At 51.4% G+C, this 27,947-nt stretch overlaps 10 protein-coding genes across 10 annotated transcripts; 5 read left to right on the top strand and 5 right to left on the bottom strand.

The window, feature by feature from the left end:
* Positions 1-292: 292 nt before the first annotated feature.
* Positions 293-2,650, bottom strand: BDV17DRAFT_295384 (fungal specific transcription factor domain-containing protein; the record flags this gene model as incomplete). The annotated part of the gene is made up of 6 exons (XM_073763051.1): positions 293-1,256; positions 1,321-1,411; positions 1,471-1,605; positions 1,653-1,924; positions 1,975-2,481; positions 2,532-2,650. 6 exons carry the CDS (start codon positions 2,648-2,650, stop codon positions 293-295), a joined length of 2,088 nt encoding a protein of 695 aa, XP_073611325.1.
* A 1,149-nt stretch (positions 2,651-3,799) lies between these two features.
* On the bottom strand, positions 3,800-6,496 carry BDV17DRAFT_295383 (N-alpha-acetyltransferase 35, NatC auxiliary subunit; the record flags this gene model as incomplete). The annotated part of the gene is made up of 8 exons (XM_073763050.1): positions 3,800-4,690; positions 4,744-4,842; positions 4,893-5,150; positions 5,199-5,654; positions 5,720-5,956; positions 6,032-6,169; positions 6,245-6,312; positions 6,397-6,496. The coding sequence occupies 8 exons, from the start codon at positions 6,494-6,496 to the stop codon at positions 3,800-3,802; spliced, it is 2,247 nt and encodes a 748-aa protein (XP_073611324.1).
* A 135-nt stretch (positions 6,497-6,631) lies between these two features.
* On the bottom strand, positions 6,632-7,282 carry BDV17DRAFT_274428 (ATP synthase subunit epsilon family protein). Its single transcript, XM_073759126.1, has 3 exons — positions 7,233-7,282; positions 7,047-7,161; positions 6,632-6,975 (listed from the first exon to the last, which is right to left on the bottom strand). Exons 1-3 carry the CDS (start codon positions 7,262-7,264, stop codon positions 6,898-6,900), a joined length of 225 nt encoding a protein of 74 aa, XP_073611323.1. The 5' UTR covers positions 7,265-7,282; the 3' UTR covers positions 6,632-6,897.
* A 901-nt stretch (positions 7,283-8,183) lies between these two features.
* BDV17DRAFT_274426 (uncharacterized protein) lies at positions 8,184-9,816 on the top strand. Its single transcript, XM_073759125.1, has one exon. The coding sequence runs from the start codon at positions 8,529-8,531 to the stop codon at positions 9,531-9,533; it is 1,005 nt and encodes a 334-aa protein (XP_073611322.1). The 5' UTR covers positions 8,184-8,528; the 3' UTR covers positions 9,534-9,816.
* An 86-nt stretch (positions 9,817-9,902) lies between these two features.
* On the top strand, positions 9,903-12,422 carry hsp60 (chaperone ATPase HSP60). Its single transcript, XM_073759124.1, has 3 exons — positions 9,903-10,183; positions 10,291-10,432; positions 10,510-12,422. The coding sequence occupies exons 1-3, from the start codon at positions 10,073-10,075 to the stop codon at positions 12,024-12,026; spliced, it is 1,770 nt and encodes a 589-aa protein (XP_073611321.1). The 5' UTR covers positions 9,903-10,072; the 3' UTR covers positions 12,027-12,422.
* Positions 12,423-12,447: 25 nt separating this feature from the next.
* BDV17DRAFT_300974 (uncharacterized protein) lies at positions 12,448-16,841 on the bottom strand (the record flags this gene model as incomplete). Its single annotated transcript, XM_073764158.1, has 10 exons — positions 12,448-13,242; positions 13,329-13,432; positions 13,517-13,644; positions 13,699-14,067; positions 14,123-14,746; positions 14,873-15,035; positions 15,102-15,308; positions 15,368-16,470; positions 16,527-16,737; positions 16,810-16,841. 10 exons carry the CDS (start codon positions 16,839-16,841, stop codon positions 12,599-12,601), a joined length of 3,585 nt encoding a protein of 1,194 aa, XP_073611320.1. The 3' UTR covers positions 12,448-12,598.
* Positions 16,842-17,387: 546 nt separating this feature from the next.
* On the bottom strand, positions 17,388-19,284 carry BDV17DRAFT_210137 (putative mitochondrial carrier protein). Its single transcript, XM_073755414.1, has 2 exons — positions 18,931-19,284; positions 17,388-18,857 (listed from the first exon to the last, which is right to left on the bottom strand). The coding sequence occupies exons 1-2, from the start codon at positions 19,169-19,171 to the stop codon at positions 17,707-17,709; spliced, it is 1,392 nt and encodes a 463-aa protein (XP_073611319.1). The 5' UTR covers positions 19,172-19,284; the 3' UTR covers positions 17,388-17,706.
* A 95-nt stretch (positions 19,285-19,379) lies between these two features.
* On the top strand, positions 19,380-21,484 carry BDV17DRAFT_210120 (putative F-box protein (Pof7)). Its single transcript, XM_073755413.1, has 2 exons — positions 19,380-20,016; positions 20,080-21,484. The coding sequence occupies exons 1-2, from the start codon at positions 19,627-19,629 to the stop codon at positions 21,304-21,306; spliced, it is 1,617 nt and encodes a 538-aa protein (XP_073611318.1). The 5' UTR covers positions 19,380-19,626; the 3' UTR covers positions 21,307-21,484.
* Positions 21,485-21,647: 163 nt separating this feature from the next.
* On the top strand, positions 21,648-24,490 carry BDV17DRAFT_210053 (putative ATP-dependent RNA helicase (Hrh1)). The gene is made up of 2 exons (XM_073755412.1): positions 21,648-23,866; positions 23,925-24,490. Exons 1-2 carry the CDS (start codon positions 21,737-21,739, stop codon positions 24,267-24,269), a joined length of 2,475 nt encoding a protein of 824 aa, XP_073611317.1. The 5' UTR covers positions 21,648-21,736; the 3' UTR covers positions 24,270-24,490.
* Positions 24,491-24,757: 267 nt separating this feature from the next.
* On the top strand, positions 24,758-27,514 carry BDV17DRAFT_209926 (uncharacterized protein). Its single transcript, XM_073755411.1, has one exon. The coding sequence runs from the start codon at positions 25,325-25,327 to the stop codon at positions 27,104-27,106; it is 1,782 nt and encodes a 593-aa protein (XP_073611316.1). The 5' UTR covers positions 24,758-25,324; the 3' UTR covers positions 27,107-27,514.
* Positions 27,515-27,947: the final 433 nt, after the last annotated feature.

The following is a 27,947-nucleotide window of genomic DNA, read 5'->3' as shown; positions in this document are numbered from 1 at the left end:
AAGGTCGATTTCCAACTCAACCTCAAGACAGCGCAACGCCCCCGTTCACCGGCCTCGGCCGAACCGGGTCTTGTTCGGCGTTGTAAAAGGATTCGTCGGAATTGGAATTTGGCACTATCTAGCTGCCTGGGTTATAAAACCCCTCTTTTTTCTCGTTCTTCTCTACACAATAGCCATTATGTTGACCGCCTCGCTTTCTGTGAGCTTCCCGATCCGGAATGATGGTATCCGGGATCGCTTAACCAAAAGTTCTTATTGAAATGACTCAATTTATGTATACATATCATCGTTATCATGGGTTTCCTAGGGTCATGCTAGGAAACAGCATTACGTCGGACACTTGGTTCAGAATATCGCCAATTTGCCCGTCTTCTAGTGGAACGCCAGCGTATGCCCCCGCGTAGGGCGGCATCGACGCTGCAAGGTTGGCGAAATCGCGCGAGGGAAGGAATGGAGTCGCTGAAGCGATATTTGGCCCCGGCACCGCGTTTTCGCCCTTGACAAACAATGTCTGGCTGTTGTCCTGGATTTTGCCCGCATTGAAGGCAGAATTTACTGCCCGGATCGCTTCTAGCGATGATGAGAGGTGTTTGGCTGTGTCTGTCCGCGTGGTTGAATCCTTGGTGCCGTCAGAATAAACATGGTCTGCGAGGACCGTCTCAAGCTGCCGGAGCAAATCCCTATACTGTGGCCAGATCTGATCGGTCGTATTGGCGATGAGAAGGAAGGCCGACGCGATCGTCCGCTGAACGCTGATCCACGTGCGGGACGCGAATGGACTAATTGTGTGCAGATCAATAAACGCCTCAATCGTGCCTACTAAATTCGTCAAACAATTACTTCTTATATTTTGACGCTGTTCAACCGTCATCGACACGTCTGGATCCAACGATGGGCGGCATAGAAGAGAGATATAATACGACGAGTGGAGTCTTAACTCCGCCCACTCGATGCTGTCCGCCAAGTTGGTGCAATGTTCCCGGTATCGCAGGTGAGGCGCAGCCTCCGCAAAGATATTGCGTATTCGTTGCACGTACCCCGGGATTTCTTTGGGTTGCAGGTGGGAGTGTTTCTCCATCATCAGGATACGGAGCGTCTCAAGAACGACTCCAAGAATTCGAGACAGAGTTTCGAAGTATGACCGATGCCCGGGCATCGATTTTCGATGGTATGGAATTTCCGGTTGGCTGATCATTGTGATTGACGGTCGATCATAAGCCAGGGAGAAATGGCTATTCTGAAATGCCATAGCCCACCTGTCAAGAAAAAAGCTATCAGCATTTGCTAGACTGACGGGCCGAAATGAGAATTGATACGTACCAAACCCGCCTTCGAGCTTCCTGCAAGACAGGATCATAGCCGGGTGCCTCCGCATGGAGTCCAAGAACCATACACATACGTTCAGTCATGCCTGTTGTTGCAGGTTCCGTCAGCTTTGATGAGCGCAACTGCTGTTACAAGACCACTTACCAAGCAATGTGTAAGAAGCGCCAGCATTCATGTTATATGATAAAACGCTGCTAATAATTAACAGAATCTGTATGATTTCCACCGATGGTCGCGACACATAATTCAACATGCGAAGAAGCTGGTAGGAGCAGGAAACTAGACGCGGTTAGACTCTATTGCAGTCCCAAACAGGAACTACTTACCATAAACCCAAGAAGCCATTTCGCGATCCATCCCTGGCATGTCCGACAGCTGACAGCCAGACGCAAGCACTGCAAAGCAAAGACTCAGGAAAGCGATCTTCATCCCATATGGCTCGGGTGGTGGACCGTTTTTGTCCGGTTTGTCCGGTTTATACGTCCCACCCGCACGCCGTCGGTTCTCCAACAACTGCCTCACGTCGTTCTCGAGCTTGTCAACATCCGGAAGAACGGGGTATAGCACTGCCGCGATGCTTTTATAATACCCCAACAACCTGAGACTGTCAGACGATAGACTCGCTTGGAGGGAAGGCGTTGGACTCACCTCAGAAATTCGTCATCCGCAGGGAGCAGTTGGCATACGCCTCCAACGTGAAAGGTATACGGCTCCGACGACCAGGGGTCAGAAAAAGGGTATCTGCCATTACTACTCTCATTCTCCATTGCCAGCTCCCCAAGCAAATCGTCCTTTGGTAGCAGCACCCGCGCTGGGTCTGCAGAGTCGTTTGTTTTGTCCAAGATGTCATGCAACGCAGACTGATTGCCGATATGAACAGTCCCTGTTTTGAGGGTGGTGGATCCATAAAGACTATTTTGCTGCGACGGAGATCGACCAGCCCCGCTACCAGACGCATCCGAACGAGGATCAGTTAGTCTCCGCGCCTGCAAGGATTGCGAATGCAACTGGACGATAGACTTCATGCTCTCGATGACCTGCGTCATTTCATGCATCTTGTTATTTAGCTCTTCCCACTCCATGGGAGAGATCGTGACTGTATCCGATGACAGATCGTCCACCACCCTTGGTTCGGCAGCGTAGGGAACATCTCGACTGCTTGTAGTATATGCTGGTGGAAGATGAATTTGTGGTGCAGCACCTACGACCGGCGGAACTGCGAAACTTTCGGGAGCAACTGGTCGCCTAGGAGGTGCCAGTGCTGGGACAGGCCGGCCGTAAGTGCAATTGAACCCGCGCTTGACGCAATTACTGCACGGAACATCTCGGTCACAGCGGACCTTGCTCGCGCGACATTGATGGCATGTTTTGCACTCGCGTGGTCGACGCCGGATAGGGTACACCGGCATCGCAATCGCAGGTCTTTCCAATGGTACCTGGGGGGGCGGGAAGCGAAAGCGGGCGCGCGGCGAGGGGAAGGATCAAACGAGAAGCCGAGCCGTCTAGCAAGAACCCAAGAAGCGTGCGACAGGCATTAGATCCAAGACGCAGCAAGTGATTCAACCAAGCGTATAAGAAGAGCGTATATATAACGATAGCGACAGAAGAGGCTGCTTTGGTCTAAGTAGCGATACGTATGTCGGTAGGCGGAGGATCGTCGCGAATCGAGGAAGCCACAGCCAGCGAGCGGGATCGTGTTCGGGGATCAAGAGGAGAAACAACTTAGAACTCAACTCGCTAACAATGCCATAAAATTTGCAAACTGAAGAAAGGGAAATTGTCATCGGAAGCGCGATCGATAATTGATAACGGAGGCCGCGGTACCTTTGCCTTGATTTGTCGTCAATAATAATAAGCAGTCAAACTGACCAGCGAGTGAGCGTAAGAAAAGCTGGCTGCTGAACTGGAGGCCTGCGCAGCGTGGGCACTGGGCGTGGGTAGGTGATTGCTAGTTGCCGTGCTTGCTGCTGCGTCTGTGCTCAGAGCCGAAGCCAAGACTGCAGCTCCCCGAATTGGGCGTGAACGGGTGGTAAAAATAAAACTCCGAGAGGAACAGATGGCATTTAATAGACTTCTAACGATAGTTTAAGAGGAACCGGTTGATTCCGAGTCAAAAACGTTGGGCTGTTGGCGAACTCTGCCGACGATGGTTGAAGTCATGGAGGAAGGAAGTGGAGAGCGCCCAATGGTTCGTTACCCTTGCAAGCTTGCAAGCTTGGAACATCCAGACCCATCGATCTCGCTCCCAGACTCTCGTACCTATCCAGTACATCTGTCTAGTTCTGATACCTTGGTGGCGAAGGCCAAAATACCCATCAGTCTCTATTCTGTCATGTCAAGTACACATAATTCGTTATCATCTAGAAGCCATGCGGGGTCCTCGCTCTCTATGTAGGTCAAAGATGGACTGCTCAAGAAAACAACAGGAAAACTTCTCGGAGACAGCACAACCTTCATCTATCAAGCGGGTAACTCAAGCCTTCACACTTGGCAGAACCTGCGAAACTTGTGGAACGACCCACCAGTCATGCCAGCGACCCTTTGAGCCCGCCTCGGGTATACTGACCCGTAGGTTAAGCGGCTGAGCACGAGAACGAATCGCTTTCTTCACGGTCTCGATGGCAATGCTCGCCCCGATACAGGCGCGCATTGTATCCTTCACGTCGCGCTTCCAGTCATCTTCCACAGCTGGTGCGTTGTGCTTTTCACCGTCCCAGTCATCAAAGGGCCCGTTGGCGAGGGTTGTTTCCCAGGCTTTTCGCGCTTCTCCGATGGCCTTTGTTGCGCGCTCCATGACGACTTCGTCGCTGTCGCCCTGGAGGGTAGCTTCGCGATTGTATTCCTCGTATGGGACCAGCTCGGGAAGCGTTATGTTGAGGAAGGGCTTCATTCGGAGCTCGTATCGGAGTTTGTCATTTGAGTAGGCGTGAGGTGCGGCGGCGGTAGGGAGGATTCTGTGACGGGACAGGAGGACATATAGGGCGTGTAGTGATATTGCAAATGCGTCGACGGCAACGATCTGCATTGTTAGTCGGTCAAAGAGGTGGAATGTTTTGCGGAGAACAGCCCGCTTTGCGAGGTTAAGTCGGCTTCGCTGTGCAGCAGAGAGAATAAAGGTTCTGATTCGATCGATATGCCCAAGGTGTGTTGAGCAGATGTGTGATAGATACCAGTAAATTCCAGGAAGTTCTTCTGGAGCGTATATGGACAGCTCAAACCCGAGCTGGAGGATCAGGCGGAATTGTATCAGCTTTTGGTGATAAGCCCAACTGCTAAGGGGATACGAGTAGGTGGTATCCCCATTTGGAAGCTCTAATGGGGGTTCTTCGCTCAGGACTCGTAGCTGTTCGTCGAGATCTTCGGCCTATAGGAAATTGGTAGCTGTCCAGCCATTTTCATGCCGATGTGAGAACATACCTCCATTTGAAGATTATCCCAATCCGCAAGAGTGTGACAGATGGTCCGTCGAATACGGCAGCGATTTAGACATGCACTCCGAAATGTATCCACAAACGGCTGCATTTACCAATGAGTACTCGGAAAAGAAGTCTGGTGGGAGAACATACCTGAGTAAAACGTCGAACAAAACCATCCATCAATTGAAACATCTGGAAGCGAGGGTCTGAGGGCACTTCACTATTTTCAAGGCTAGGGTCGAGCAATATACTCGAAGGGAGAACCATAACCGCTAGGTCATCATACAATAGTTTTTTAGCCGAGATATCTCCAAGCACAGTTGAGTTGTTCATGATGACGCTTTGGACAAGAGATCGAATGTACACTGACGGCTGCGGCTTCCGAGAGAGAATAGTCCAAACGGCAACCTGAACGATTAGAAAAGATGGTAGTAAACAAGGGTAAAGAAGTCATACTTTCAGGTTTGAAGGTCCTCTATAGTCAAGGATTTGGTTGAGGTGAATGCCGTCCTGGAACAGCCGCTGGAGATGCGCCAGCGCATCTTCGAGGCTAATCCTAACCATTGGCCGGGGAGGCACTGTGCTCGCGAGTTTCCTTTGTATTTTCCAACTAAAAGCTTCAGGCAAAGGCCGACCCACATTGGTAGACTCTTTAAGAGTAGGTAAGATCGCCAAGCAAGACTCCAGCTTATCCACTGACCGCGATTTCACGATGAGAATATCCTGCTGCAGGGCCAAGAGAAACTGTTTCCGGAAATCCAATCGATCTTTTATCGCGCTCTTCCCCGCAGTATCCATCTCGTTCTGCTCATCAATCCAAGAGATTGCTCGGTCCAAAAGGGCGCAAAAAAGTTCAGGGCCAAGATGTGGTAACAATGAGCGGTTGTAAAGTTGTGTACTGAAGTCCTCTTCCTGCAAGAAGCAAAGAAGCGGTTAGTAGCGAGACTTGCAGTCTGAGTGGGAATCTAAGGACCAACCTCATAGTAGAATTCCACGATCACTCGCGTATGGACGAGGTTACAGCACTTGATCAGTCCAAGACAATATGCGCGAAGCACAATATGCACCAGATCCGGTAGCTTCTGGTTTTTCGCAAGCCCTCCGCGTCCGAAATGAGCATCTTCAATGTCGTCCGGTATAGGCCATAGTAGTTTGTTTAGGTAGATCGAGGTAAAAAGGGTTTGCGAGAGAGGATGACCCATATGCCACGCCGTCTGTCAGCCATTGGCACCCGTTAGCAAAGTCCTGAGAAAAGCAATGGCTGATTTTCTCGAACATTTTATACCCACCTCATGGCAAAGTAGCTCGTCCATAATCCATACTACTTCCTCCGGCGTTAAATCGCGCGTGACGTCGTAGTTGTCCTCCAAGCCTTGTCCTTTCTCTTCGGGGCCGAGATATCCACTGTCCATTTTGGAGTCCATGATCTATTTATGCGGCGGAACCATCAGCGCATCTCCGTCATGGCGTTATGCGGAAGAGAAAGATGTGTTGCGACCTACCTCCAGCGCGCCCACGGCCTCGAAAAGCGTAAAGTATTCATCTTTGACGAGCTGTCCGGTCCTGAGCTCTGGAATGAAAAAATTATGGTCAGCAAATATGGCTCATTCCAATTGACCATTGTGGCCAGAAAAGGTCCTGGCGGCAGTCTTACTCGATGCAGCTTGTGTAAATTTCTCGGTGATGTCGCGTGGGACAACAGACTGCGAAACGATTCGCGTCGTTGGAGCTCGAGCTTGGTTATTTGGTAACATAAGGAAATGTAGTCATCTGCAGCCAGCTGCCCGATCTACCAAAATAACGAGGAACAGCGTCACCGGCAGGTATGGTGAGGAGGAAGAGTTGGGTGAGGGGACGGCGGGGAGTGGAGTGAGCGTCCGGGCGGACAGGGAAAACCTCCCGCCCAGCGCAGAACCTGGAAGCGAACAAAGATCTATACGAGTCTAGTTCTACACCGCATATGCTGGGTGTCTAGGGAAAAGATGGATTTATTTCGGGAATTGTGGGCAGGAGGAAAACAGCCGCTAATATTGATACAACTATCAACAGGCCATATTGTTGCAAAGAGTCGGTCGCCCCCTACACTAACTTTCACCACCCCATATGTCCCGGCATCGTCTAGAATACAATATCATTCAAGGGTTCGGAGAATCGCTTATTTCGACTCGGCCTGGGCAGCGAGAGCCTGGTTGTTGGCCTCGGCAAGGTTCTTGACTTCGCCCTGCTTGCCGTTCTGTTTCCGAATCCCAGTTAGTCACAATCTCCTGGAATTCCACCACGACGTCGAAAAAGGGTTATACGGACCTCCCACTTGGCGAAACGCAGGTCCATGTTGCCACGGCGCTCAGCAGCGAGACGAGGGCCGTCCTTGAGAGACCGGCGGACCGCGCGAGCAGCGACGGCCAGGTAGCGGTTGTAGCTGAAAAGTCGACCATTGTTAGCGGTGTTTCACGAATCGGCACAAGGAGCGAATATCAATCGGTATCGTACGTGAGACCAGCGGACTTCCAGGCGAAAACCATCTTGACGGTAGGGAGAGAGTTGGAGATTTGATGTACGAGGAATTGGTCGGGCGTGATGCTCTGCAGAGCAACGAGTTCGGAGGATCGGGATCTCGGGTCATGTGATCCACGTGACAGGACTGTCTACCTACCAATCACATTTCCAGCTTCTACTTCGCGGTATCAAAACACTCAATGGCGGGACAAGAATCTGGCTTCTGCGCCAATTCCCTGGTGTCTCGGAGCCCAAAACCTCAATTGATCATCTGCACTACGCTTCTATAATTGGACAGCTCAGCTATGTTTATCCTGCTGGGTTTCATTCCGTCCCGAGTTGACCCGCGAGCGGCCATGCTTCGAGCAACCGCTGGCTGTCTCAGTAGCTGGCAACTGAGTCTCTTTTATCTGTAGCGCAGAACGAGTGTCTACTAGCTACCATATCTATGATTAATGTCTCCGTGCCTAGATAGGCGTTTCGTGGTATTTGTCATGGTCTAATCCAAGAAGCAAGATCCGCGCTTCTCTCGTCTCTGCAGAGTATCATCAGGGTCAAACCCATTGTTAGACTTGACTTGAGGCTATCGATAAGCCATTCGCAGTATGCACAGTACTGGGTGGTAATTTCGCATAGCTCTCTTACTAAAAACGTCCCAATGTGCCAGGATCAATTGGGCTGGTTAGCGAATGTAATCTGCGCAATCGGGGGAGTTGAGCGGATAGAAAGAGGCCTTAAGTGAGCAAGATCGGGGATTAATCTTTGAGGCGATCTTGCGGTTGTTTTGACTCTCGCGGGCGTCTCTTTGGCCTCAATCCCCTCTCACCTTTCTCTACTCCTCAATCTTATTCTTCTTTCTTATCTTCATCTGCCCCTTGATATTAGCTTCAATTCTCAGATTGCTGTCTCTCGCAAGTCACCTTTAGAGTGACGCCTTGCTCTCTTCAAAACAGTTGCTATATCCAGTATCCCTCACTCTCGCGTCATTTATTCACCTTCACGACCTACGATCCCGCTTCGATCCTGTCACTTCACCAATTGCACTACACCCCACACCCGGCTCCTGCATTCACTACAATGAGCATGCGGGGAATAAAAGCTAGGCCGAAGAAGCGTAACCTTGTACGCTGGAATGGTATTTTCTCTTCTCTTCTGCACTCTGTCCCAATCAGCATCAACTAACTCGGTCTCTCTGCCCTAGATGACCTTGACGAGCTCCTTTTATTGACTGTATGGTCCGTATGCAAGAAACAGTCGGTAAAGATACCTTGGGACGAAGTGGCAAAGGCAATGGGTGTCAAGGCCACCGGAGGAGCCATAGAGCAGCATCTAAAGAAGCTCCACACACGCCGCGTTCAAGCGAAGAAGCCAGTCCCTCCTGCTCCAACCAGGGGATCAGGCGGCGAAACCGAAACCCCTCAGAAAGCAAGTGGCGGAGGTAGCAAGAAGCCTCGAATCAATGACTCTCCAAGCTCGGACGAAGAGTGGGTGGAAGGCAAAGTTCTCACGCGGCGCAGAGCAGGCCTCAAGAGGAAGTTACCTCAGCCCCGCTACACAGAGATACCGGACGTCGATTACGAGTACGAGTTCGAGTCCTATAGCAGTGATTCTGAAATGGTAGCATCAGGAGCAGCGTTTCTTGAGTTGCCCAACGACAAGCATCAGGAGGCTTCGCGCTCTTCGCGTTCTTCGCGCTCTCGTACTCCTTCAACTCCAACAAAGATGATTTCATACAAGTGCCCAAAGGACTTTCTTGCTGGTCTCAATAGCAAAACACATGGCAATAGCTCTGGCTCTCGCAATATCACAAACCAAGGGTCAGCTCTCAAGCTAGAACTACCTTCAGAAACAAAGCCAGTTGTAAAGGTCGAAAGGCTGCAGCCGGCCATAAAGCCTGAACCGGTGGAGCTGAGCCGTGCCGTCTACGGTAGCTTGCCCCAAGAAAGTTCTTCTTTGCCTATGGATTACAATAATCAGTCTAACCTGGTTGGCACTGCTGCACTCCTTGACCGCGCTCCAACTGTCGGCTTCCCTGCACATACGCAGCCTCCGTTACAGGGGGGTACCATGTATATTCCAACCGGCAACCCTGCCACTGACCTGCCTCCCATTGGCGATATTTTCTCATCAGATTCAATCACCTCCAATGACTCTCTTCCGCCACTTCAAGGATTTGAAATGGACCAGTCTTTCGTTGCAGATCAAGGTTTTCAAGATATGCTTGAGGAGTATTTTATCCCACCCGGCGATGCAGATTGGTATAGCGGACAGCTTGCTATAAACAACGAGATCTAAGTGGACTTATGAGGAAAGCTATGAGACAGTATACCCGGTTTTATTTGCTTTGTTTTCAGCCGCTTGCGTTTGCGTTCGGGGCATATGGCGTTTATCGGCGGATCGGAACGGTAGATATGAGAAAAGGTCGTCTATTTTTCTGAGAGTTTGCCGAGCTAAATAGCACAGGTTTAGCTTCAATATATCTCCAGGTGTCTTGACCGTGTATTGCCTCGTATCCCGGATGGTGTAATCTGAGAAGTAGTAGTGAAGTGCGGGTGCCCCACAGCAGTTCCGATCACCCGGCCAGTCCCTCGGATGTATGCCACGTGACCTTCTAGGAGCTTCTGCCGCCAAGAAATCTGGAGATGGAAGAAGCGCCTGGAAAATTTTCGTGACTTTGGCTTCATCTCTCACCTCCTTATCCTCCTCTCTTGCTCTGTCCATCCTCCTTCTTCTGCATCCGTTCTGCTCAGGGAGTTCTGATCGGACAGCTTCCTTTTGTACACTTTTATCTTCGCCTTTTGCTTGTTTTAATTGTCATTTTTATCCCTTTAACAATGCAGCGAGCTCTCTCCTCCAGGACCTCGGTCCTCTCTGCTGCTTCCAAGCGCGCCGCTTTCTACAAGCCTGCCGGTTTTGGCCTCCAGCAGCAACGATTTGCTCACAAGGTAAGCTCGATCTCAATTGAAGCCTCCGAGAAGCTGTACAAGCTCTCTGTCGGCCTTCAACAGCTCCCAAGACGCCAAAACACGAAAGGCTGCTAATAAACCCCTAGGAGCTCAAGTTTGGTGTTGAGGCTCGCGCTCAGCTCCTAAAGGGTGTTGACACCCTTGCGAGGGCCGTCACATCTACTCTCGGTCCCAAGGGCCGCAACGTCCTCATCGAATCCCCCTACGGCTCCCCCAAGATCACCAAGGGTACGTTGCCTACATCATCCCAAACCCAGCTCCAGCCATCGAAATCATCCATCAAATAATAATACTGACTTCACCAGATGGTGTGTCTGTCGCCAAGGCCATCCAGCTCCAGGACAAGTTCGAGAACCTCGGTGCTCGCCTCCTCCAGGATGTCGCTTCCAAGACGAACGAACTTGCTGGTGACGGTACCACCACCGCTACCGTCCTTGCCCGCGCTATCTTCTCCGAGACCGTCAAGAACGTTGCCGCTGGTTGTAACCCCATGGATCTGCGCCGCGGTATCCAGGCCGCCGTTGAGGCGGCTGTTGACTACCTCCAGCAGAACAAGCGTCCCATCACCACTGGTGAGGAGATCGCTCAGGTCGCTACCATCTCCGCCAACGGCGACACCCACGTTGGTAAGCTCATCTCTACCGCCATGGAGCGTGTTGGCAAGGAGGGTGTGATTACCGTCAAGGAGGGCAAGACTCTTGAGGACGAGCTCGAGGTTACCGAGGGTATGCGTTTCGACCGTGGATACACCTCCCCCTACTTCATCACCGACGCCAAGTCCCAGAAGGTCGAGTTCGAGAAGCCTTTGATCCTCCTTTCCGAGAAGAAGATCTCCGCCGTCCAGGACATCATCCCCGCCCTTGAGGCCTCCACCACTCTTCGCCGCCCCCTGGTCATCATTGCTGAGGACATTGAGGGCGAGGCTCTCGCTGTCTGCATTCTGAACAAGCTCCGTGGTCAGCTCCAGGTTGCTGCCGTCAAGGCGCCTGGCTTCGGTGACAACCGCAAGAGCATCCTCGGTGACCTTGGTGTTCTCACCAACGGTACCGTCTTCACTGATGAGCTTGACATCAAGCTCGAGAAGCTCACTCCTGACATGCTCGGTTCCACTGGCTCCATCACCATCACCAAGGAGGACACCATTGTCCTGAACGGCGAGGGCAGCAAGGACGCCATTTCCCAGCGCTGCGAGCAAATCCGTGGCGTCATGGCTGACCCCACCACCTCCGAGTACGAGAAGGAGAAGCTCCAGGAGCGTCTTGCTAAGCTGTCTGGCGGTGTTGCTGTCATCAAGGTTGGCGGTGCTTCCGAGGTCGAGGTCGGTGAGAAGAAGGACCGTGTCGTTGATGCTCTCAACGCCACCCGTGCTGCCGTCGAGGAGGGTATCCTCCCTGGTGGTGGTACCGCTCTCCTCAAGGCCGCCGCCAACGGCCTTGAGAACGTCAAGCCCACCAACTTCGATCAGCAGCTCGGTGTCAGCATTGTCAAGAGCGCCATCACGCGCCCTGCCCGCACCATCGTCGAGAACGCTGGCCTCGAGGGCAGCGTCATTGTCGGAAAGCTCACCGATGAGTTCGCCAAGGACTTCAACCGCGGTTTCGACAGCTCCAAGGGCGAGTACGTCGACATGCTCGCTGCCGGTATCGTGGACCCTCTCAAGGTTGTCCGCACCGCTCTTGTTGACGCCAGCGGTGTCTCCTCTCTTCTCGGTACCACCGAGGTCGCCATCGTCGAGGCTCCCGAGGAGAAGGGCCCTGCTGCCCCTGGTGGTGGCATGGGTGGTATGGGCGGCATGGGCGGCATGGGTGGTGGCATGTTCTAAGCTGCTTAATCTTACCCGTCGCTTCATGTACCCATATCAATGCTTGCTTCCGGATTTCTAGAGGATGTTTTTCGAGCGTGTCTTTGCATACAGTGGGCCTTCCATGATATGTTTGAGATCTCTATTTTGTATTATTTTTTTTCCTTATGTCTTTAATGTGTTTTATGTCCCTGTATCACTCATCCTGACTTCACAACCCTATACTCCTATATCCTATACCTCTTGTTCCCACTACTCCCGCACTTTGTTGGTTTATCATCTCATCTCCACTCTACTTTGTTGGCACAAAAGTCAGGGGAGTCTGTACTATATCCCCACGAAATAAGAAAGTGGTCATTTCAATATTCCTACTCGAGCTTTTGCCGTATGTTTCCGTCGTAGACAAGTAGCATTCCAACCTAAGGGGTATAAAGTATAAGTCATCGCCTTATCAGATGATAAACGAGCCAAGATCCCATGCGCAATACATGAAAAAAGCTAGTATGACCATCCCTCAAATGCAACCCATCCATCCCATAATGCATCTAAAAAAGGCCGCTCCCAGCTACTAAGTAACCAGGTTTCAATCTGACCTACGCAATATCCCTCTCCCCCACCATTCCCGCAAGCCCATTCGCCTGAGATGGAGATTGAGATTGTCCACTCCCCATTCCACCCTCCCCAGACCCAAATCCAAACCCAAGCCCATAGTTATGCCGATGGCTAGTAATAGCACTATTCCCACTCGCCTCGGAAACAAGCACAGACGGCAATATCACGCCCTCGTTCCTTCTCCCCGCACCCGCAACCGCGTGGACATTGCTCGAGCTATTGGTATTACCAGTGGTATACACGCTCTCCTTGTCCCTTTCCCTCTCCCTTTCCGTCTCCCTTTCCCTCTCCCTTTCTCTTTCTCTTTCCTTCTTCTCATCATCCCTCTTCCAAAAATCCTCCTCCATATCACCGCGATACCGCCAAGAAGCCAAGTACCGACCGAAACGATCACCACGACGCGATTGTTTCGTTCTTGTTGTTGAAGCGAGGGATGATTTGTCGGGGATTTTGCTTTTGCTTGTTTTATGGGATTTGGTGAGATGTAGATTTGTTCTCACGGGGATGAATATGAATTCCTTGGCGAGGCCGAAGAGGATTTTCTGCGATTTTAGGAGGCTGTCGCGGAGGCGTTCGCTGAAGGCTATTAGGAGGGCGGAGACGATTACGGCGGCGGATGTTGGGCCTGAGGTTGGGGTGGTTGTTAGTGTTTGTTTGAACCCGCCAATGGAGAGGAATATGGATGGATGGAGCTAGGGCTGGTTGGCTTACCGGATATAGTGAGCATTGTTCTGAGTGTTAGGTTTGTGGGCTCGCCGCTCCATTCTCGCGCATTTATGCCGAAGAGAGATGTGAAGAAGGAGAGGGGGAGGAAGCTGTTGTTGATGGGTTAGTAATAGTAAAGAGGCTGCATGGCATGGCCTGGGGTTTTGCAGGGTTGGGATGGGTATAAGACTGACATGACGGTGAAGATAGTAAAAACCATAACAGCTCGCGATTGACTCTGCGTCACCTCAGCTTCCCACCGAGCCAGCCGTGACTCGTCGACATTTGCTTGCTTCTGTTTGAGGTCGAGAAGGTTCTCTACCTGTTGATTATTAGAAGGCTATTGAGTGTTTAAGCGACGGGATGCAGGACATACAGCTTTCTGAGCCGCGATGGCATTTTCCCTCATTTCATTTATATGGGTACGGTATTCATCCAATCTCGTGAGGGCGGCATGGATGAAACGCTTACCGTATCCCCTGTGCTCAAAGTACCTGAGCATATCCTTTACCGTGGTGGTTTGCTGTTCGAGTAGCTTCATGATCGTGCCCAGTTCGTCCGCTATATCTCTCAGCTCTAACATTGAGGAAAGGTCGTCACGGTTCTGTTGGGCTACTTCGCGGTCTCTATCCTCGCGTTCGGCAGCGGTCATGAGCTTGCCATCCGGCGTCTTGTTGTATTCGGAGGGACGGGTGATGAACCCGCGGTTACGGAATTTTTTGAAGGACTTTGTGGTTAATTCGGTCTGTTGGTGTTAGTTTCCCGTTCCCATTGCGCTGATAGAGGGAGAGAATTCGTACCAAGATGCTGATTGACTCTTCAAAGATGCGGAGAACCTGCAGATCTTTATGAAGCGTTCTATCAAAAAGAATCGTAACAGCGTGCAGAACAATCAAAGCCGCCAGGTCCCCAGAGGTTTCGAAACGCCGTGCAAGGTCGCCATTGAGCTCGTTATAAATACTATTGAACAGATTCGTTTGTTCATAAAACTTCCCCTCGACCGTCGTTGGCTCCTGCTTAGGGAAGAACGTCACGACAACATTCTGGTCCACGATCCAGAGCCAGAGCTGGTCAACCATGAGCACTTTACCGTCCACAAAGGTGGGGTTCTGCGGATCAATTCCGTCGCGCAGGGGCATAGAACCAGCAAGGTCATCACGGAGATCAATGGATTTCCTAGTCCGCTTCCAGAGCATTTGGTCGTCGTCTCGCGCCACAGTTGATCGTAGATTAGGGTATCCAAATTGATCTAGAGTTCGGCGGATATGGATCGGAGGCTCGTTGCCGAGGTATTTCCATATCAGCTTTGATTCTAGGCTAGATTGAGATATCTCATCTGCAACTGGTCGGGACCGTCCTTGCCGTAGTCTTTCTTCAATGACTCTTCGCCGCTGTAGTACGTTCCAGTATGTATCCCAGTGAAGCTATATCATCATTAGCACAAAGGTATCTTGGTGAATGGTGGGTTTAGACACAAGTCATACGTATGGTAGCTGCGCAGAAATCCTGTTAGCGTTTCATATTTCTCGCTCGGTACGGGTGAAACTCACATAGAGCGCCAACTGAGGATCGTGGGGTTCAGAAGCCTTGATAGGTGGGGAATCAAGCTTAAAATGAATGCAGTCCGGGCGTACATAGCGTGCATGAGGCTCCAAATGGCGAGCAGTGATGAGGTTCGAGTACCAGTTGTCGGCATTGACTAATTTCCTGAAGCTAAAAAGGCGGTCAAAGGTTAATGAGTGTCAACCGAGGCATAGTTGGATGGGGGACGGTACCTACAGGTTCTTCTTTGTTTGGCCCTTGCAGGTCTTTGAGAGAACTGGAGGTACCCAGTCAGTATGGGTATAGGGTACGTGAATCCACATCATCTTCTCGGTTCCTGGTTCAGGCCTATCGAACCTCGGGGCTATCCGAGGCCGCTCCTCAGGAGTTTTCTCCCGGAAGGGAACATTGAGAAACTCTCGGTACCTGGAGGAAAGACTGGATCTGCGCGTGTCCCATTGTCAGCGAAGATCTCTATGTCATAGGAGTGGTGCAGCACTAACAGAAGGTTTCTTTGGCTAGGGCTTATAGTACCTAGATTATCGGACACTTCGTTTTCGTCATCCTCGCCCTCTTCTTCAGCAGCGTCTTCAGGGGAAAAGCGCGGTTCAGATGTCGAGCGATCTGACTGAATGTCGAAATAGCCCTCGATGGGTGGCTCAATGACATGGATTCTTGGAGAAGGGCGTTGAGCGAGGAAGCTCCTGCTTCTTCTGACTGAGGGTCGTGATGGAACAACCTCAAGGTCAGGTTCCCGCAGACGGGAGTCCATTTGCGACGACTGGGCGTGCGAGCTTGTAGGCCTGCTACCAACCTCACTTGGCTCGGAATCATCGTACGTACTAGACGACAGCCTGCTAGATTTCTTCAACCGCTCTTCAAGACACTTAATTGGCCCGCTGTTGAGGAATTCATCGAGTGGTGTTTTCGTGGACCACAACTGCAAGGGTGAGTCTCTGCTGATGCCTCTTGCCGTGTCTTCAAAGAACCCGTTGACATGGACCATGACCTCCTGCTCCACCTGCAACGGGACGTCTGACAATATAGATAGCTCCAACGCGGTGGTGATGGATTCCTGGAGCCCTCTGATAAAATCCATTCTAGCGGTGTTCTCTTGACCCTGAAAGGACGCTATGCCGACGTGGTCCGCGGCCAACGGCAACTCGCTCTCGTGCTCGAAACCTAACAAGCCTGATCGAATCGAGGTAATAGGGACGTGCATATCGATCGTGCTTGCCGTCTCCGTATCGGTTATCGTGAAGACTGAGTCGACTGTCTCCAGGAAAGTCCATATCTTCATGTCTGCCGATATGCCTCGGAAATTGCCAGTGAGGCGCTCTAACGTCTCATGCCGTGGTTTGAAGACCTCTCGCAGCTCAAGTGGAATAGTATATTTTAAACGTAACAGGCGACGGATGCTCCTACCGAACTCCGGGACCGAAAGATAGCTGGAGCCATAGTGTGGCGTGCCAAAGAAAGCAATGCCGTAGCAGCTTGAAAATATGGAGTCAAGGGGCGAGGGTGACCGACTAGCTTGGACGAGTGCAGCTGTGGCTACATTACCTCCGGTGCTGTGACAGAGAAAGAATAAGGGACGTCTGCGGCTCTGAAGGGAGACCAGGATCATTAGAGAAGCAGAGATAAAGCGCCTCAAAGACGTACCGAGGCTTTTCTTGCTTCTTGCAAATTGTTCAGTAGCCTAGTCCCCAGTGATTCCAGCGTGTCTTCTGCATCCAGTTCTCCATGGTCCATCAGTAACACACGCGCATTGGGGATGAATCTCGGTAACTCGGTCGTTACCCATGGTGATTGCGCGCCATCGCCCGTCCATGCCCTCTCTGGTTCTGCTCCTATAGCAGGAACGGCGACAATACTGCGGGTCGTTTAGCCTGGACCCCGGAAACAAAGGAGAAGATGGTAGATAGTGAAAGGGGCGAGAACATACTCCACGTTCGTGACAATATCGCCCAACGCCATATCTGCGATAACACTGTTCAGAGTATGGCAGGAGAGAGCGTGCCGCGATCAGCTCTTATAATAGGGATGACCCTTGAGAAGTGAAAGAAGTCATCATCTGACAGTGTCTGAGTCAATACGGCAGATGACTTTGGTGTGGGTTAAGGTCCAACACAAGGCTGTGTCAGCAGTACGGAGGAGTAATTTAAGGACGAGCAATTCAGCCTCCTCATTTTCAAAGAGGGGAGGGGCTCAAGAGCCCCTAAATCCTTTCGCTCATACTACCGAAGAGTGATCGTCTCAAACTAAAGATGGCCCCGCGGGGCGCGCGCACGGATGGCTAGATTATATCGTCCAGTGACGCGCATGAGAACGACCGGGGTGAACACGCGATGACGAGCATGGTCGCTTGGCTGAGGGCGCTTGGCTGTGGGCGCGGGTAAGGCTGAGACGATTGCTATGTATAGTGCTTGCGACGCGAGTGTGGTCTGTGAGGTTAGATCCGGTCAGATCACAGATGATGATTTGTTCCGCTGCAACACGTGATATTGAGAGTGGTAAAGAATACTAGTAGTAGTAGAGGGCTGGAGAAGTACTGTACAGGATATGCTGATGCAAAAGTTTAGCACAAAAGCCCCTTCCCTTCTATTTTCTCACATATGCTGGGAAAACAAAACAGCTCTATAGTCCATATCGGAAGTGGTATCACAAAAATCACCCTCTCGCGCAACAAGCAACCGTGCAAGTTGGCTGAATGCTTGAATCGTAAAAATAGTGGAGATAAGTCGCATGAGAAGAGATCGCTCAAAAGCCAAATATCGGTGCCTGCAATGCAGGGGTCCACAAAAAAGTCATCCGCGTCGAACACAGAGGCTGAGCTTGAGAGTTACACAGCGTCTGAACCCGTTTCGTCGTGGCGTCTGTCGTTTACGTCCTTGGCAAACTTCTTGCCAACCTCATATGTCGAAATCATAATAGCACAAGCCGGGGCCACCTTCAAACAACGGGCAACCCAGCCTCGGAAAAGGCCTGCCGTCCCTTCTTCGCGAAAGATGTGCATGAGAAATTTTGGTAACGAAAGCTGCTCTGGTTGAAGTGGCCCCTTTGGAAGATTGCTGTTGGCGGCATTTGATACTTCATCGCCCATATGGCGGTAGACTTGCTGGCGAGTCTTTCCGACGTCAAACGGTGTGGTCACGAGTGCGGCTAGGGCACCTGATACAGACCCAGCAACAAAGCTATCCAGGAACGTGTTGCCTTCTACCTCGGGTGTTCGTGATTGTGCTGGCGACGACAGGTTGTGTGGCAGGTTATGCGCATAGGCCTTTTGACGCATCTCGGCAATGTATTTCTTTACTTCCTCGTATCCCCACCAATATAGCCCCGAGAATGGGACATCGCGCCACATAGTAAGGGTCAGTCCTCGCCATAAGGAGCTGTACCCTCTAGCCTGAGTCATCTGGTGTAATCCTTCAAGAGTAGCTTTGAAATGTCCAGCACCAGTTCCAGGTGTTGCCTGCAATCGAGTCCGAAACATCTCAATCGGGCTGATGACCGTAGCTGCAGCTATCCTCGCTACGGCTCCTGCGATAAAGGGAGCATATGCGCCAGGGATAACGCGCTTGATCGGGCTCCTATCATCGGTGCGCAACCAGTCGTATCCAGCAAAATAGATGACATTTCCTGGTATCCCCATCATCAATGTCGGGCTCAGACCACGCCAGAGCGTCAGTACACCTTCATTTCGAGCGATTTTGCGCAGACCATCCAGAGTAGACGTGAAGGTCCTCCGCTGAGTTTCTTCCACCGCACAATCCGCGATCGATTGCGACGTGGCTCCCAGAACATTTCCATTGGGTCCAACCATGCATACTTGTGAGTTCTGGCCTATCCAGAACACTTCGCGGCAGCAAGCGGTGACTCCGAGGTTGGGAGGCGCGTTTTTCAGCGTGGATGTAGTGTGTGACGTAAACGGGGAGGTGTTTTTTATAGAAGATTGCGATTGCAATCGCACGCGAACAACATCTAGTGGAGTCACTGTATATAAGTTAGCACCATATCACTGGAAAGTATCAAAGCTTTCAAGCCAAAACGAGGGGTGGTAGCCCACCTAGGAGACCGGTCAGGACGCTGCCACAGGTCGCAGAGACCATCTTCTGAGTAATAGAAGCTTCGCCTGTCGGGCTAGCGTCTGCTGTAGACACCGACCCTGTCCCAGAAGTAGCCGCCATGAATGTGTCTTCTGCAGCCCAATTCCATGTCTCTGCCGAGTGGCCTTCAGGTGCGACGTTTGTGAAGTTGTTGGAGCGATATCGGTCCCAGGAAGTACCTTGGGTGTCCGAGCCGGACATTCAATCGACGACGTGGTTATGGACCTGTTGTCAATCAAAGAAACAGACAAGAAAGTTGTTATCTCTTGGATCCCTCAAGCACATCGAGGTTGTGAGCAATCAGTGACTCAAAAACGTAGCGATGATGCTGGAGAAAAAGAATGCTCCGGCCCGGTCGGTGGCGGTCGGACTCTCGATTGCCGGAGATAAGCGTGGGACCTCCAGAACTCCTCGACATCCAGTACCTCCCCTCAGCGCTACTACTACAAAACAATCAGAATTGTTTGCAGAATTACAGAGGAACGATGGATTTTCTGATTCCAATTTAGTTGCTGCCCTTTCTACCAAACCAAGTTTCACCTCGAACCCTTTCGCTAGGCGTTCGTCCTCGGCCCACTGAAGCTCGCTTATCAATCGGTGGACCTGGTCGTTATCTACTTTCTGCATACCACCGCGCGAAATCATCTTAAAAGACAATGGCGGACAACGCAGAGCTCGAGTCGTTTCGACGCCAGTGGCGTGAAGAGGTCTCGCGGAAAGCCAAGTTCTCCACTGCACCTGAACCGTCACAGGCGACGCCTTCCAGACCTGCGCCAACTCCATCCCGACATTTTCCGCCAACTCGCCATGAAGCCTCTGCGCGCAAAGAAGACGACGAGGAAGGAGCGGCATCATATACTCAGGATGAGATAGCCCAAGGAGTTGATCGGCTGTCACTAGCGAAGCCCGGTGACGAGGACGTCTTCCACTCGCGAAAGCCCCGAGCCGAGCCTAGGTCTGCTCTGGAGCATTTTGAACGAGCAGTCGAGAGGGAAGCGGAAGGGAACTTGGGAGATAGTTTACAGCTATACCGCAAAGCTTATCGGGTAAGTTTGTCATATGGCTACCATGTGCGTCGGTACTCAAGGAAAGTTTACTGACTTTTCCAGCTGGACGCCTCTGTCGATAAGGAGTACAGGAACAAGCACTTTGCCGGTGCCTGGAAGAAAGCACCACAGACAGCCACCCCCAACGAGCCCGCAAAAACAACCTCAGCTGAGCAGCCGACGATTGTTCCAACACCTGAGCTTATCGACTCATTTGCTAGCGCTCCTATTCTGTCCGCCGACCCAATATTCGAAGGCGATCCCCGTCCTCCATGCCCTATTGCGCACGTCCCTTCCGAGGTCATAGTTGAGATCCTAAGTCATGTCGCTTTGACGGATCCAGCAGCCTTCTGCCAGATGGCACTGGTATGCAAACGCTTCGCGTATCATTTTGCTCGTGAGCAGCATATTTGGAAACGACTTTGTGAAGGTTTTGAATTCGGCTTCAAATCAATGCATTATACTTTTGCATGCGACATTCTAGGCAACCCTGAATATACTCTAGAACCTCAACCACGATATACTCCATTTCCTACCGACATCTCGGTGCAGCTCTCAAGTCCGCTGTCTTCTTGGAGTGAAGTTTTTCATACGTTTCCTAGAATTCGCTTTACCGGAATATACATCAGCACAGTAAACTACACTCGCGCCGGTGCAGCTTCGGCGTATTCAAATATATCATGGAACAGTCCGATTCACATAGTGACATATTACCGCTACCTCCGCTTCTACCCTGACGGGTCAGTCATCTATTTACTAACGACCGTGGAGCCAGTTGATGTGGTTCCGCACATCAACAAAGCGAACGTGACAGCCGCACGGGCAACATCCCGTAAGCAGATCCCACGGAATCCTGGTGATGCGGGAGCTTCAGTTAGCGGGGCTCAAGAACCAGTGCTTCCTGTTGTCATGGATGCGCTGAAGCGCGCTCAATGGGGCCGATGGCGTCTCTCTAAGCCATCATCACCCACAGATCCTCCTGAAGTGCCAGAATATTTGTTCCCAAACAAGGACAAAGCAGCTACCACGCCTGATCCCAGAGACCTTGTCATTGAAACGGAAGGCGTGGGCGCACAGAAATATGTCTATGTCCTCCATCTAGCCCTCCGGTCGACTACCGCCCGTCCTAATAATGCTCACCCGACGCATCCCAACCCTTCACGAAACACAAAATTAGTTTGGAAGGGCTATTGGAGCTACGACAAGCTTACCGATGACTGGGCGGAGTTTGGCCTCAAGAATGACCGAGCATTCGTCTTCCGGCGAGTGAGAGGCTGGGGTATGAGTTAATGATTGGCATGGAATATTCTCGACACATGACGGCCATTTATCGAAATATATATCAATGTAAGCTGAGCGGGTAACCAACAACACCGGCATAGATTCTAGCAACGGTTGTGAGGCTATAGAAAAGGTCAATAGAGCAATAGACTCAGTCCATCGCAATATCGCATTTCTGGATGTCGAACATAAAAATAAAAATGTAGAGACTTATCAAGAACGAAGATGTAAGCCCCTGGTAGATACTGTTAAGATGGGGAATTCCAAGCATTTCCTTATCGATAAGATACCATGATTTCCTCCCAATTTTTTTGCGCGGCCGCGGAGTCGGGACCAACATCGAATTAATAGAGCTCTTGCACGAGAGCAAAGTTGTCAGGGCTTAAGGCACCCTTTACTTCATATATATCCGATTGTCTATTACTTCCTTGAACTCGCTATGCCTGAAAGGGTCCGCACCGTGTTCTTCGATGAAGACGCGGCACCACCTATCACCGAACAAGAGAAGCCGCCGAAGCCGACGAACCACCACGACTCAAAACCCGCAGACAAGAAGAGCAGTAGCATGGATTCTAGCTCAGGGAAGAACAAGAAACGAAAGCGCGATGAAACTGCCGATGGACAACCTCGCCAGCCCCGAACGGAAAAGTCGAACGGAAACGAGTCCGAGTCGCAAACCCCCAATGGTGAAAACATGGCCATAACCCCTTCCAACAACGCAGAGGACAAAAAGTCAAAATATCAACACCAGAATGGGAAATCAAAGCATAGGTCACGACCTTTCAAGGACGACCCAAATGGAGGGAACGGAGGAGGAAAACCCGCCTCCCTCAAGAAAAAAGCCGCAGCGCTCTACGAGATCCGCAAAAACCTACCTATATTCAGCCACGGCGACGAAATTCGGCAAAATCTCCGCAAGAACGACGTCATGCTCTTGATAGGTGAAACCGGTAGCGGAAAGAGTACACAGATCCCACAGTTCCTGGTGAACGAGTCGTGGTGCCGGCGGACGAAGACTACAATCATTGCGCAAGAGGACGGGTCGAAAAAGGAAGTTACAGTTGGCGGGTGCATTGCTATTACGCAGCCTAGACGTGTTGCTGCGATTTCGCTGGCGAGGCGTGTAGCGGAGGAGATGGGGAGTCCGTTGGGGAACTCGTCGCCGGCGAGTCAGGTCGGGTACTCCGTGCGGTTTGATACGTCTATTAGTCCGAGTACGAGGGTGAAGTTCTTGACGGAGGGAATGCTACTACAGGAAATGCTGCATGATCCGTGGTTGACGAAGTATAGTGCGATTGTTGTTGATGAGGTGCATGAACGCGGCGTGAATGTTGATCTCGTGATGGGGTTTTTGAGGAATCTTGTATCTGGAAAGGGAGAGGGGAGGGGCGGTGTACCGCTTAAGACTGTGGTTATGAGTGCTACGGCTGACATGGAGAGTTTGCAGGAGTTTTTTGTGGAGGGATTCAAGGGGCGGAAAGTGAAGGATACTGAGAAGCAGAAGGACGAGAAAGACAGTATCGCGGTATGCCATATCAAGGGTCGTCAATTTCCCGTCAAGACGATATACTCGCCCGAACCGGTGCATGACTTTGTTGATGCGGCTCTGAAGGTCATCTTTCAGATACACTATAAAGAGCCCATTCCAGGCGATATCCTGGTCTTCCTGACGGGTCAGGAGACTGTTGAGGCGTTGGAGAACCTGGTCAATGAGTATGCCACGGGTATGGACCCCGCATTACCGAGGATCCAGGTTCTCCCTCTCTTCGCAGCGCTGCCGCAGGCAGCTCAGCAGCGAGTCTTCATGCCCGCGCCACCACGCACTCGCAAAATCATTCTGGCTACGAACATTGCTGAGACCTCCGTGACGGTATCTGGTGTACGATTCGTCGTTGACTGTGGCAAGGCAAAGATCAAGCAATTCCGAACCCGGCTAGGTCTGGACTCGCTTCTCGTCAAGCCAATTTCAAAATCCGCTGCCATCCAGCGTAAGGGTCGTGCAGGTAGAGAGGCACCCGGTCAGTGCTACAGACTATATACAGAAAAGGACTACCTCGAGTTGGACGAGGTCAATACGCCAGAGATTCTGCGATGCGATCTTAGTCAGGCTCTACTCAACATGAAGGCTCGTGGGGTCGACAATGTCATTGAATTCCCCTTCTTGACCCGGCCTCCACGGGAAGCCCTTGAGAAGGCGCTCCTTCAGTTGCTCAGCATTGAGGCCCTTGAAGAAACCGGCAATATCAGTGTTATCGGATCGCACATCGCCAAGCTCCCGCTCACGCCAACATTAGGTCGAGTGTTGCTTGCGGCGTCGGATTTTGGTCCTGATACTTTGACCGATGTGATTGATATTATATCGTGTCTAAGTGTGGAAAACATCTTCCTGAATACGACATCGGAAGAGAAGAAGGAAGCGGCTGAGACGGCAAGACGTGATCTCTATCGGAGAGAAGGCGACCATCTTACGATGTTAGCAACTGTCCGAGCCTACGCCTCTGAGAATACTGATCGGAAAGCATGGGCTGAGCGGCATCTAGTCTCACATCGGGCGATGCAGTCCGTCATGGTAAGTTATTTGGCTCCGCATGTACTCTCCGCGATATGGGCTAATAGTGGATATCTAGGACGTCCGCAAGCAGCTAACAGCCCAATGCCGACAAGCCAAGCTGCTTCCGAGTACCACCGAATCACAAGACTCCAGCACATCGATTCGGGAACCGTCTCCGGTGTCTATACTGAAGAGCTTCCTGCGTGGGTTCTCTACGAACACCGCCCGCCTCGTCCCAGACGGCAGCTACCGCACGGTTGTGGGTAACCAGACGGTGGCGATCCACCCTTCCAGCGTCCTGTTTGGCAAGAAGGTGGAGGCAATCCTGTATAACGAGTTTGTGTTCACGAATCGCAGCTATGCGCGAGGGGTGAGTGCAGTGCAGATGGATTGGGTGGGGGAGGCTTTGGCTGGGAAGTAGACTATCCAGATAGACGGAATAGATGGTATGCTTTCGTGATTATTAGCGAGCGATATGCATTCAGCGCATTGCATTAGACTCATGCAGTTGCTTCATTATAATTCCCGAACCTTGGAACACCAACTCGCAGAGCATTGATGTCTTCTCCGCGCAAAGTCCTTGCTTGGCGCCTGATATCGGGATGACGTTTCGCGTTCAGAGACCAGACAGGTGGACTGGGAGGCCGAATATCGGAACAACCTGGAACACTCCACTGTAGGAGAAGAAAGCCTATTCAAGCTGCGGAGAAACTCCCTGGCATGAACTCTTGTACGTAATATGGTTTGGGCTGTCCTGATTCATGTTTCTGTGGTGGTGGTGGAAAAGGTGGTGTTCTATCGCCCATCATGCGGCCTGACTGGCAGTGACATGTCATCGCGAAGAGTGGGATGATCATGATAGACTATATGGATATATCGTAGTGAGAGATCAGGCTACCTGGCTCTGGTAATCGTTGTTCTGTTCTATTCTTACTCCGATAAAGAGCGCTGAAGGAAAGAACTGTTGGGCTGGGCTGGTCTGGTGACTGCCACTCTCCTCTTGCATCATCCGCAAACATCAACCCTGCCAACACCACCTCTCCAGCCTTCCGATCGCGTCTTTGTCGCTGTTTCTCATCTCTTCCTTTCATCTTATTATCCCTCCAGAGTTGACTGTCCTTTCAGCCGTAATAGCGCCACGTCCTAGTCGCGTTTGGACCTGACTATTGACCGGTTGGGGCGATCTAGTCTCGTCCACCGATCACCGGCTTATCGGGCAGCCCAGGCTGATCTGCTCTGCTGAGTGACAAGTCGCCCTCTCATTTTCTCATTCAATACTCACGTTGGCTCTTTGCTGCTGGCTTTGCTTTTTCTGCTTCATAACTGCATTTACCTCCTATCTCCGTTATCGACTTCGTGTCACCTTATTTTTTCAACTCTCGACCATCGCATTATACGCTTCCACGCGGGGATCCACCGCGATCGATAAACCCTCATCTTATCTCGAGTCTCCAACTCCAACAAGTTTAACAACCCATGGCGTTTCGTCTACCACCACAAGTTCCTCGCCGTCGCCCCTCCTACTCTGCGCCTCAGCCCGCCGCCTTTGACATTCCTCAGTCTCAATCCCTCTCCGAACTCCGCGAGACCGACACCGCAGAATGGGTCCTCTTCTCACCGACCCAGCCCTCCACCACCGCCCGCACTCACACGACCTCCACCGAGCGCACGCGCACAGTCGGAGCATCACGTCTTAGCGATTTTGGCTCCCTCGATACAAATACAAGGTCCGCGATAGATCAGGGAAGTGAGGCTGAAGGTACTCTTGATGATGCGTTAGACGAGGATGGTACAGAGCTCGATAGTCTCGATGATGGCCTCCACGCATTTAGGACTCCTTCTCCCGCCCCCGAGAGTCCGCGATGGGCTCAAGGGCCTACCGCTCAACTTCCTGCACATGACGGACTAGGAAGCTTTGTTGCGTTTAGTCAGCCTGTGCAGAACCAGCTGTGGCAGTATGAGCGGCATAATCCTAGCCGGCGGCCGGAGTTGGCGCATCGGCGGCGCTCAAGCGTGCAGTGTCAGCTGGATGCTATTGCTGACGAGGAACGCACTGATGCCGACCGCGAACGGTGGCAGCGAATTGAACAGTGGCGGATGGATCAGAGCCGTGATCTTCTTCAGGAGATTGAAAAGGCTACACGAAGACGCCGCAACAGTCGCTTCAGCGGGTCGAATGTCGAGACAGTTTCTCAAGCTATACAGTCAGACATACCATCTGGTATTCAAGCAGCGTCACAAGAGCAGGTACCAGAAGGCGAACACGCAGCGCATGAGGATGAATCGGTCTGGCAACGCATCACCCGAAAGGTCATACGTGATTTAATTGGCATTGACGACTCAATACTTTCGGTCATCATTGGGGAGAGCTTACCCGAGTCGGCCGAGCTAGATGAACCTGAAGAGACAGACATGGAACGGCGGATGGGCGAGATTCTAAACCAGGAGTTAGAAGCGTCAAGTGACGAGGCTCGATGGGAGACTAGATTACTTCAACGGATAGCTCGCGAGCTGGGGATTCTTGTCAACCAACTCTGCGAGCATCCGGGTGCTTTCACTACATACGTCAACATGGCCAACGATGTCCCTAACCAGTATGCTGGCATTTCCCTGAGCAGCTTGCCAGAAGAGGGCAATCATCTCTCTGCGTCAGCAGGATCCGCCGCAGAGACCGCAACCAACGGCGACCTGATACTATCACCGCAATTTGTACCTACTCTTCAAGACCCCCACCGGGAACACGCAGCTCAGTGGGGCATTGAAGACGAAGAACTCCCCCATAACGGCTCTACGGAGCCTCTCTTTGAATCAGCTCGTCACCAGCATGACAAGGATTATTGGGAGCGCGAACTTGATATCATGATGGTCTTCCGCTACCTCCGCAACCGCTTCGGCCGCCGATCAAGCAACCCCGACATCCACAACACACGACGAGCCTCACAGGATGCATCTCGCCGGGCCGCTATCATCCGTCAGCACCACCCTCTTGTTGCGCGAGCGCATTCAAGGTCACAGGCACAAATCCGTCGCCAGTCCCAGTATTCAGGCCCAACCGGTGTCTCGTCGCCTGTACTGCGTCAACACCTTCGCCGTCCTAGCTCCAGCTGTGCTAGCCAAAGCGCAAAGATGTCCGCTATCTCGAGCCGTCGAACCCTTACTGGCTCCAGCCGCAATTACTGGGATATTGGCGGGAGCGTAGATAGTGGGAGTGCTATCGCACCTGCTCCCCCTGGTATTGGGGCTTGGGGCGATGTGTGAGGTCGACGTTCTACAGGCATATTCATTGACCTTCAACATATAATCTGATGCTGGTCATCTTTCTATCTAATTTCCGCCTACGCGCGATTCTACCCTACTCTCACTGTTTCTTTTGCATCACCTCTCCGAACTATATATACATACACACATATACATGCTCATGACGTCCCAATAAGTTTTCCTTTATACACCAAGCAACCATTCCTTTGAGTCCTGCTATCTATGTAATTTGACTTACTGCTGAATCCTGGGACCAGACGGGTGCATCAACATTTATATTTACGAACTATATATACATACTTACAGCAACCTAACAACATCGCAATACCGCATGAAGATGGCGGGTACATTTGGAGGCGTGGTTGTGATTGGCTCACAAAGCATATAATATAGGTTCCCTACCTGTGTACATGTAATAGGTACATCTCAGCATATATATTGATTGACTGGCCCCGACTTTACGAAGCGCATATTAAGACGCTATACAACGGATCATGTGAACTACTAGTACCATCAATCCTTCAGCCTCGTGCCTTGGTTCTCTGCTCGTTCTGGCTGGATATATCTGCCTCGTCTGACACTCAGGTTCCCATCCTTCAGCCTGATGCGGGGGTGAGCTGGAGGCACCTGAGCAAGGCTCCTGAAGATATATTCTTAGTTTCCCCAGGCGATAGTATAAATACGACCTCAAAGTCTCTCGAGCCCCCGGCCATACTTGATACTTGATACCTCTCTCAGACACCCATACCTACCTTTTGCCAATACTTAGATATACCCGAATAGTCCGGTCTCGAAGCTACCTATTTACTTACCTACCTACCTATCTACCAAACTCACAAAA

Source organism: Aspergillus undulatus, assembly GCF_047715775.1.
Source record: "Aspergillus undulatus strain CBS 261.88 unplaced genomic scaffold BDV17scaffold_67, whole genome shotgun sequence".
Taxonomy (NCBI): domain Eukaryota; kingdom Fungi; phylum Ascomycota; class Eurotiomycetes; order Eurotiales; family Aspergillaceae; genus Aspergillus; species Aspergillus undulatus.
This window is presented reverse-complemented; position numbering and strand designations above follow the sequence as displayed.

Excerpts from the sequence above, each read along its gene's own strand:
- BDV17DRAFT_274428 (XM_073759126.1), bottom strand. The coding sequence starts at position 7,264 with ATGGTTTTCGCCTGGAAGTCCGCTGGTCTCAC. Across the intron at positions 7,162-7,232 it reads TGGAAGTCCGCTGGTCTCAC|CTACAACCGCTACCTGGCCG; the intron begins GTACGATACCGA and ends TCGACTTTTCAG. Across the intron at positions 6,976-7,046 it reads TGCGTTTCGCCAAGTGGGAG|AACGGCAAGCAGGGCGAAGT; the intron begins GTCCGTATAACC and ends ATTCGGAAACAG.
- BDV17DRAFT_274426 (XM_073759125.1), top strand. The coding sequence starts at position 8,529 with ATGGGTGTCAAGGCCACCGGAGGAGCCATAGAGCAGCATCTAAAGAAG.
- hsp60 (XM_073759124.1), top strand. The coding sequence starts at position 10,073 with ATGCAGCGAGCTCTCTCCTCCAGGACCTCGGTCCTCTCTGCTGCTTCC. Across the intron at positions 10,184-10,290 it reads AGCAACGATTTGCTCACAAG|GAGCTCAAGTTTGGTGTTGA; the intron begins GTAAGCTCGATC and ends ATAAACCCCTAG. Across the intron at positions 10,433-10,509 it reads CTCCCCCAAGATCACCAAGG|ATGGTGTGTCTGTCGCCAAG; the intron begins GTACGTTGCCTA and ends TGACTTCACCAG.
- BDV17DRAFT_210137 (XM_073755414.1), bottom strand. The coding sequence starts at position 19,171 with ATGTCCGGCTCGGACACCCAAGGTACTTCCTGGGACCGATATCGCTCC. Across the intron at positions 18,858-18,930 it reads CGTCCTGACCGGTCTCCTAG|TGACTCCACTAGATGTTGTT; the intron begins GTGGGCTACCAC and ends ACTTATATACAG.
- BDV17DRAFT_210120 (XM_073755413.1), top strand. The coding sequence starts at position 19,627 with ATGGCGGACAACGCAGAGCTCGAGTCGTTTCGACGCCAGTGGCGTGAA. Across the intron at positions 20,017-20,079 it reads TATACCGCAAAGCTTATCGG|CTGGACGCCTCTGTCGATAA; the intron begins GTAAGTTTGTCA and ends TGACTTTTCCAG.
- BDV17DRAFT_210053 (XM_073755412.1), top strand. The coding sequence starts at position 21,737 with ATGCCTGAAAGGGTCCGCACCGTGTTCTTCGATGAAGACGCGGCACCA. Across the intron at positions 23,867-23,924 it reads GGGCGATGCAGTCCGTCATG|GACGTCCGCAAGCAGCTAAC; the intron begins GTAAGTTATTTG and ends GTGGATATCTAG.
- BDV17DRAFT_209926 (XM_073755411.1), top strand. The coding sequence starts at position 25,325 with ATGGCGTTTCGTCTACCACCACAAGTTCCTCGCCGTCGCCCCTCCTAC.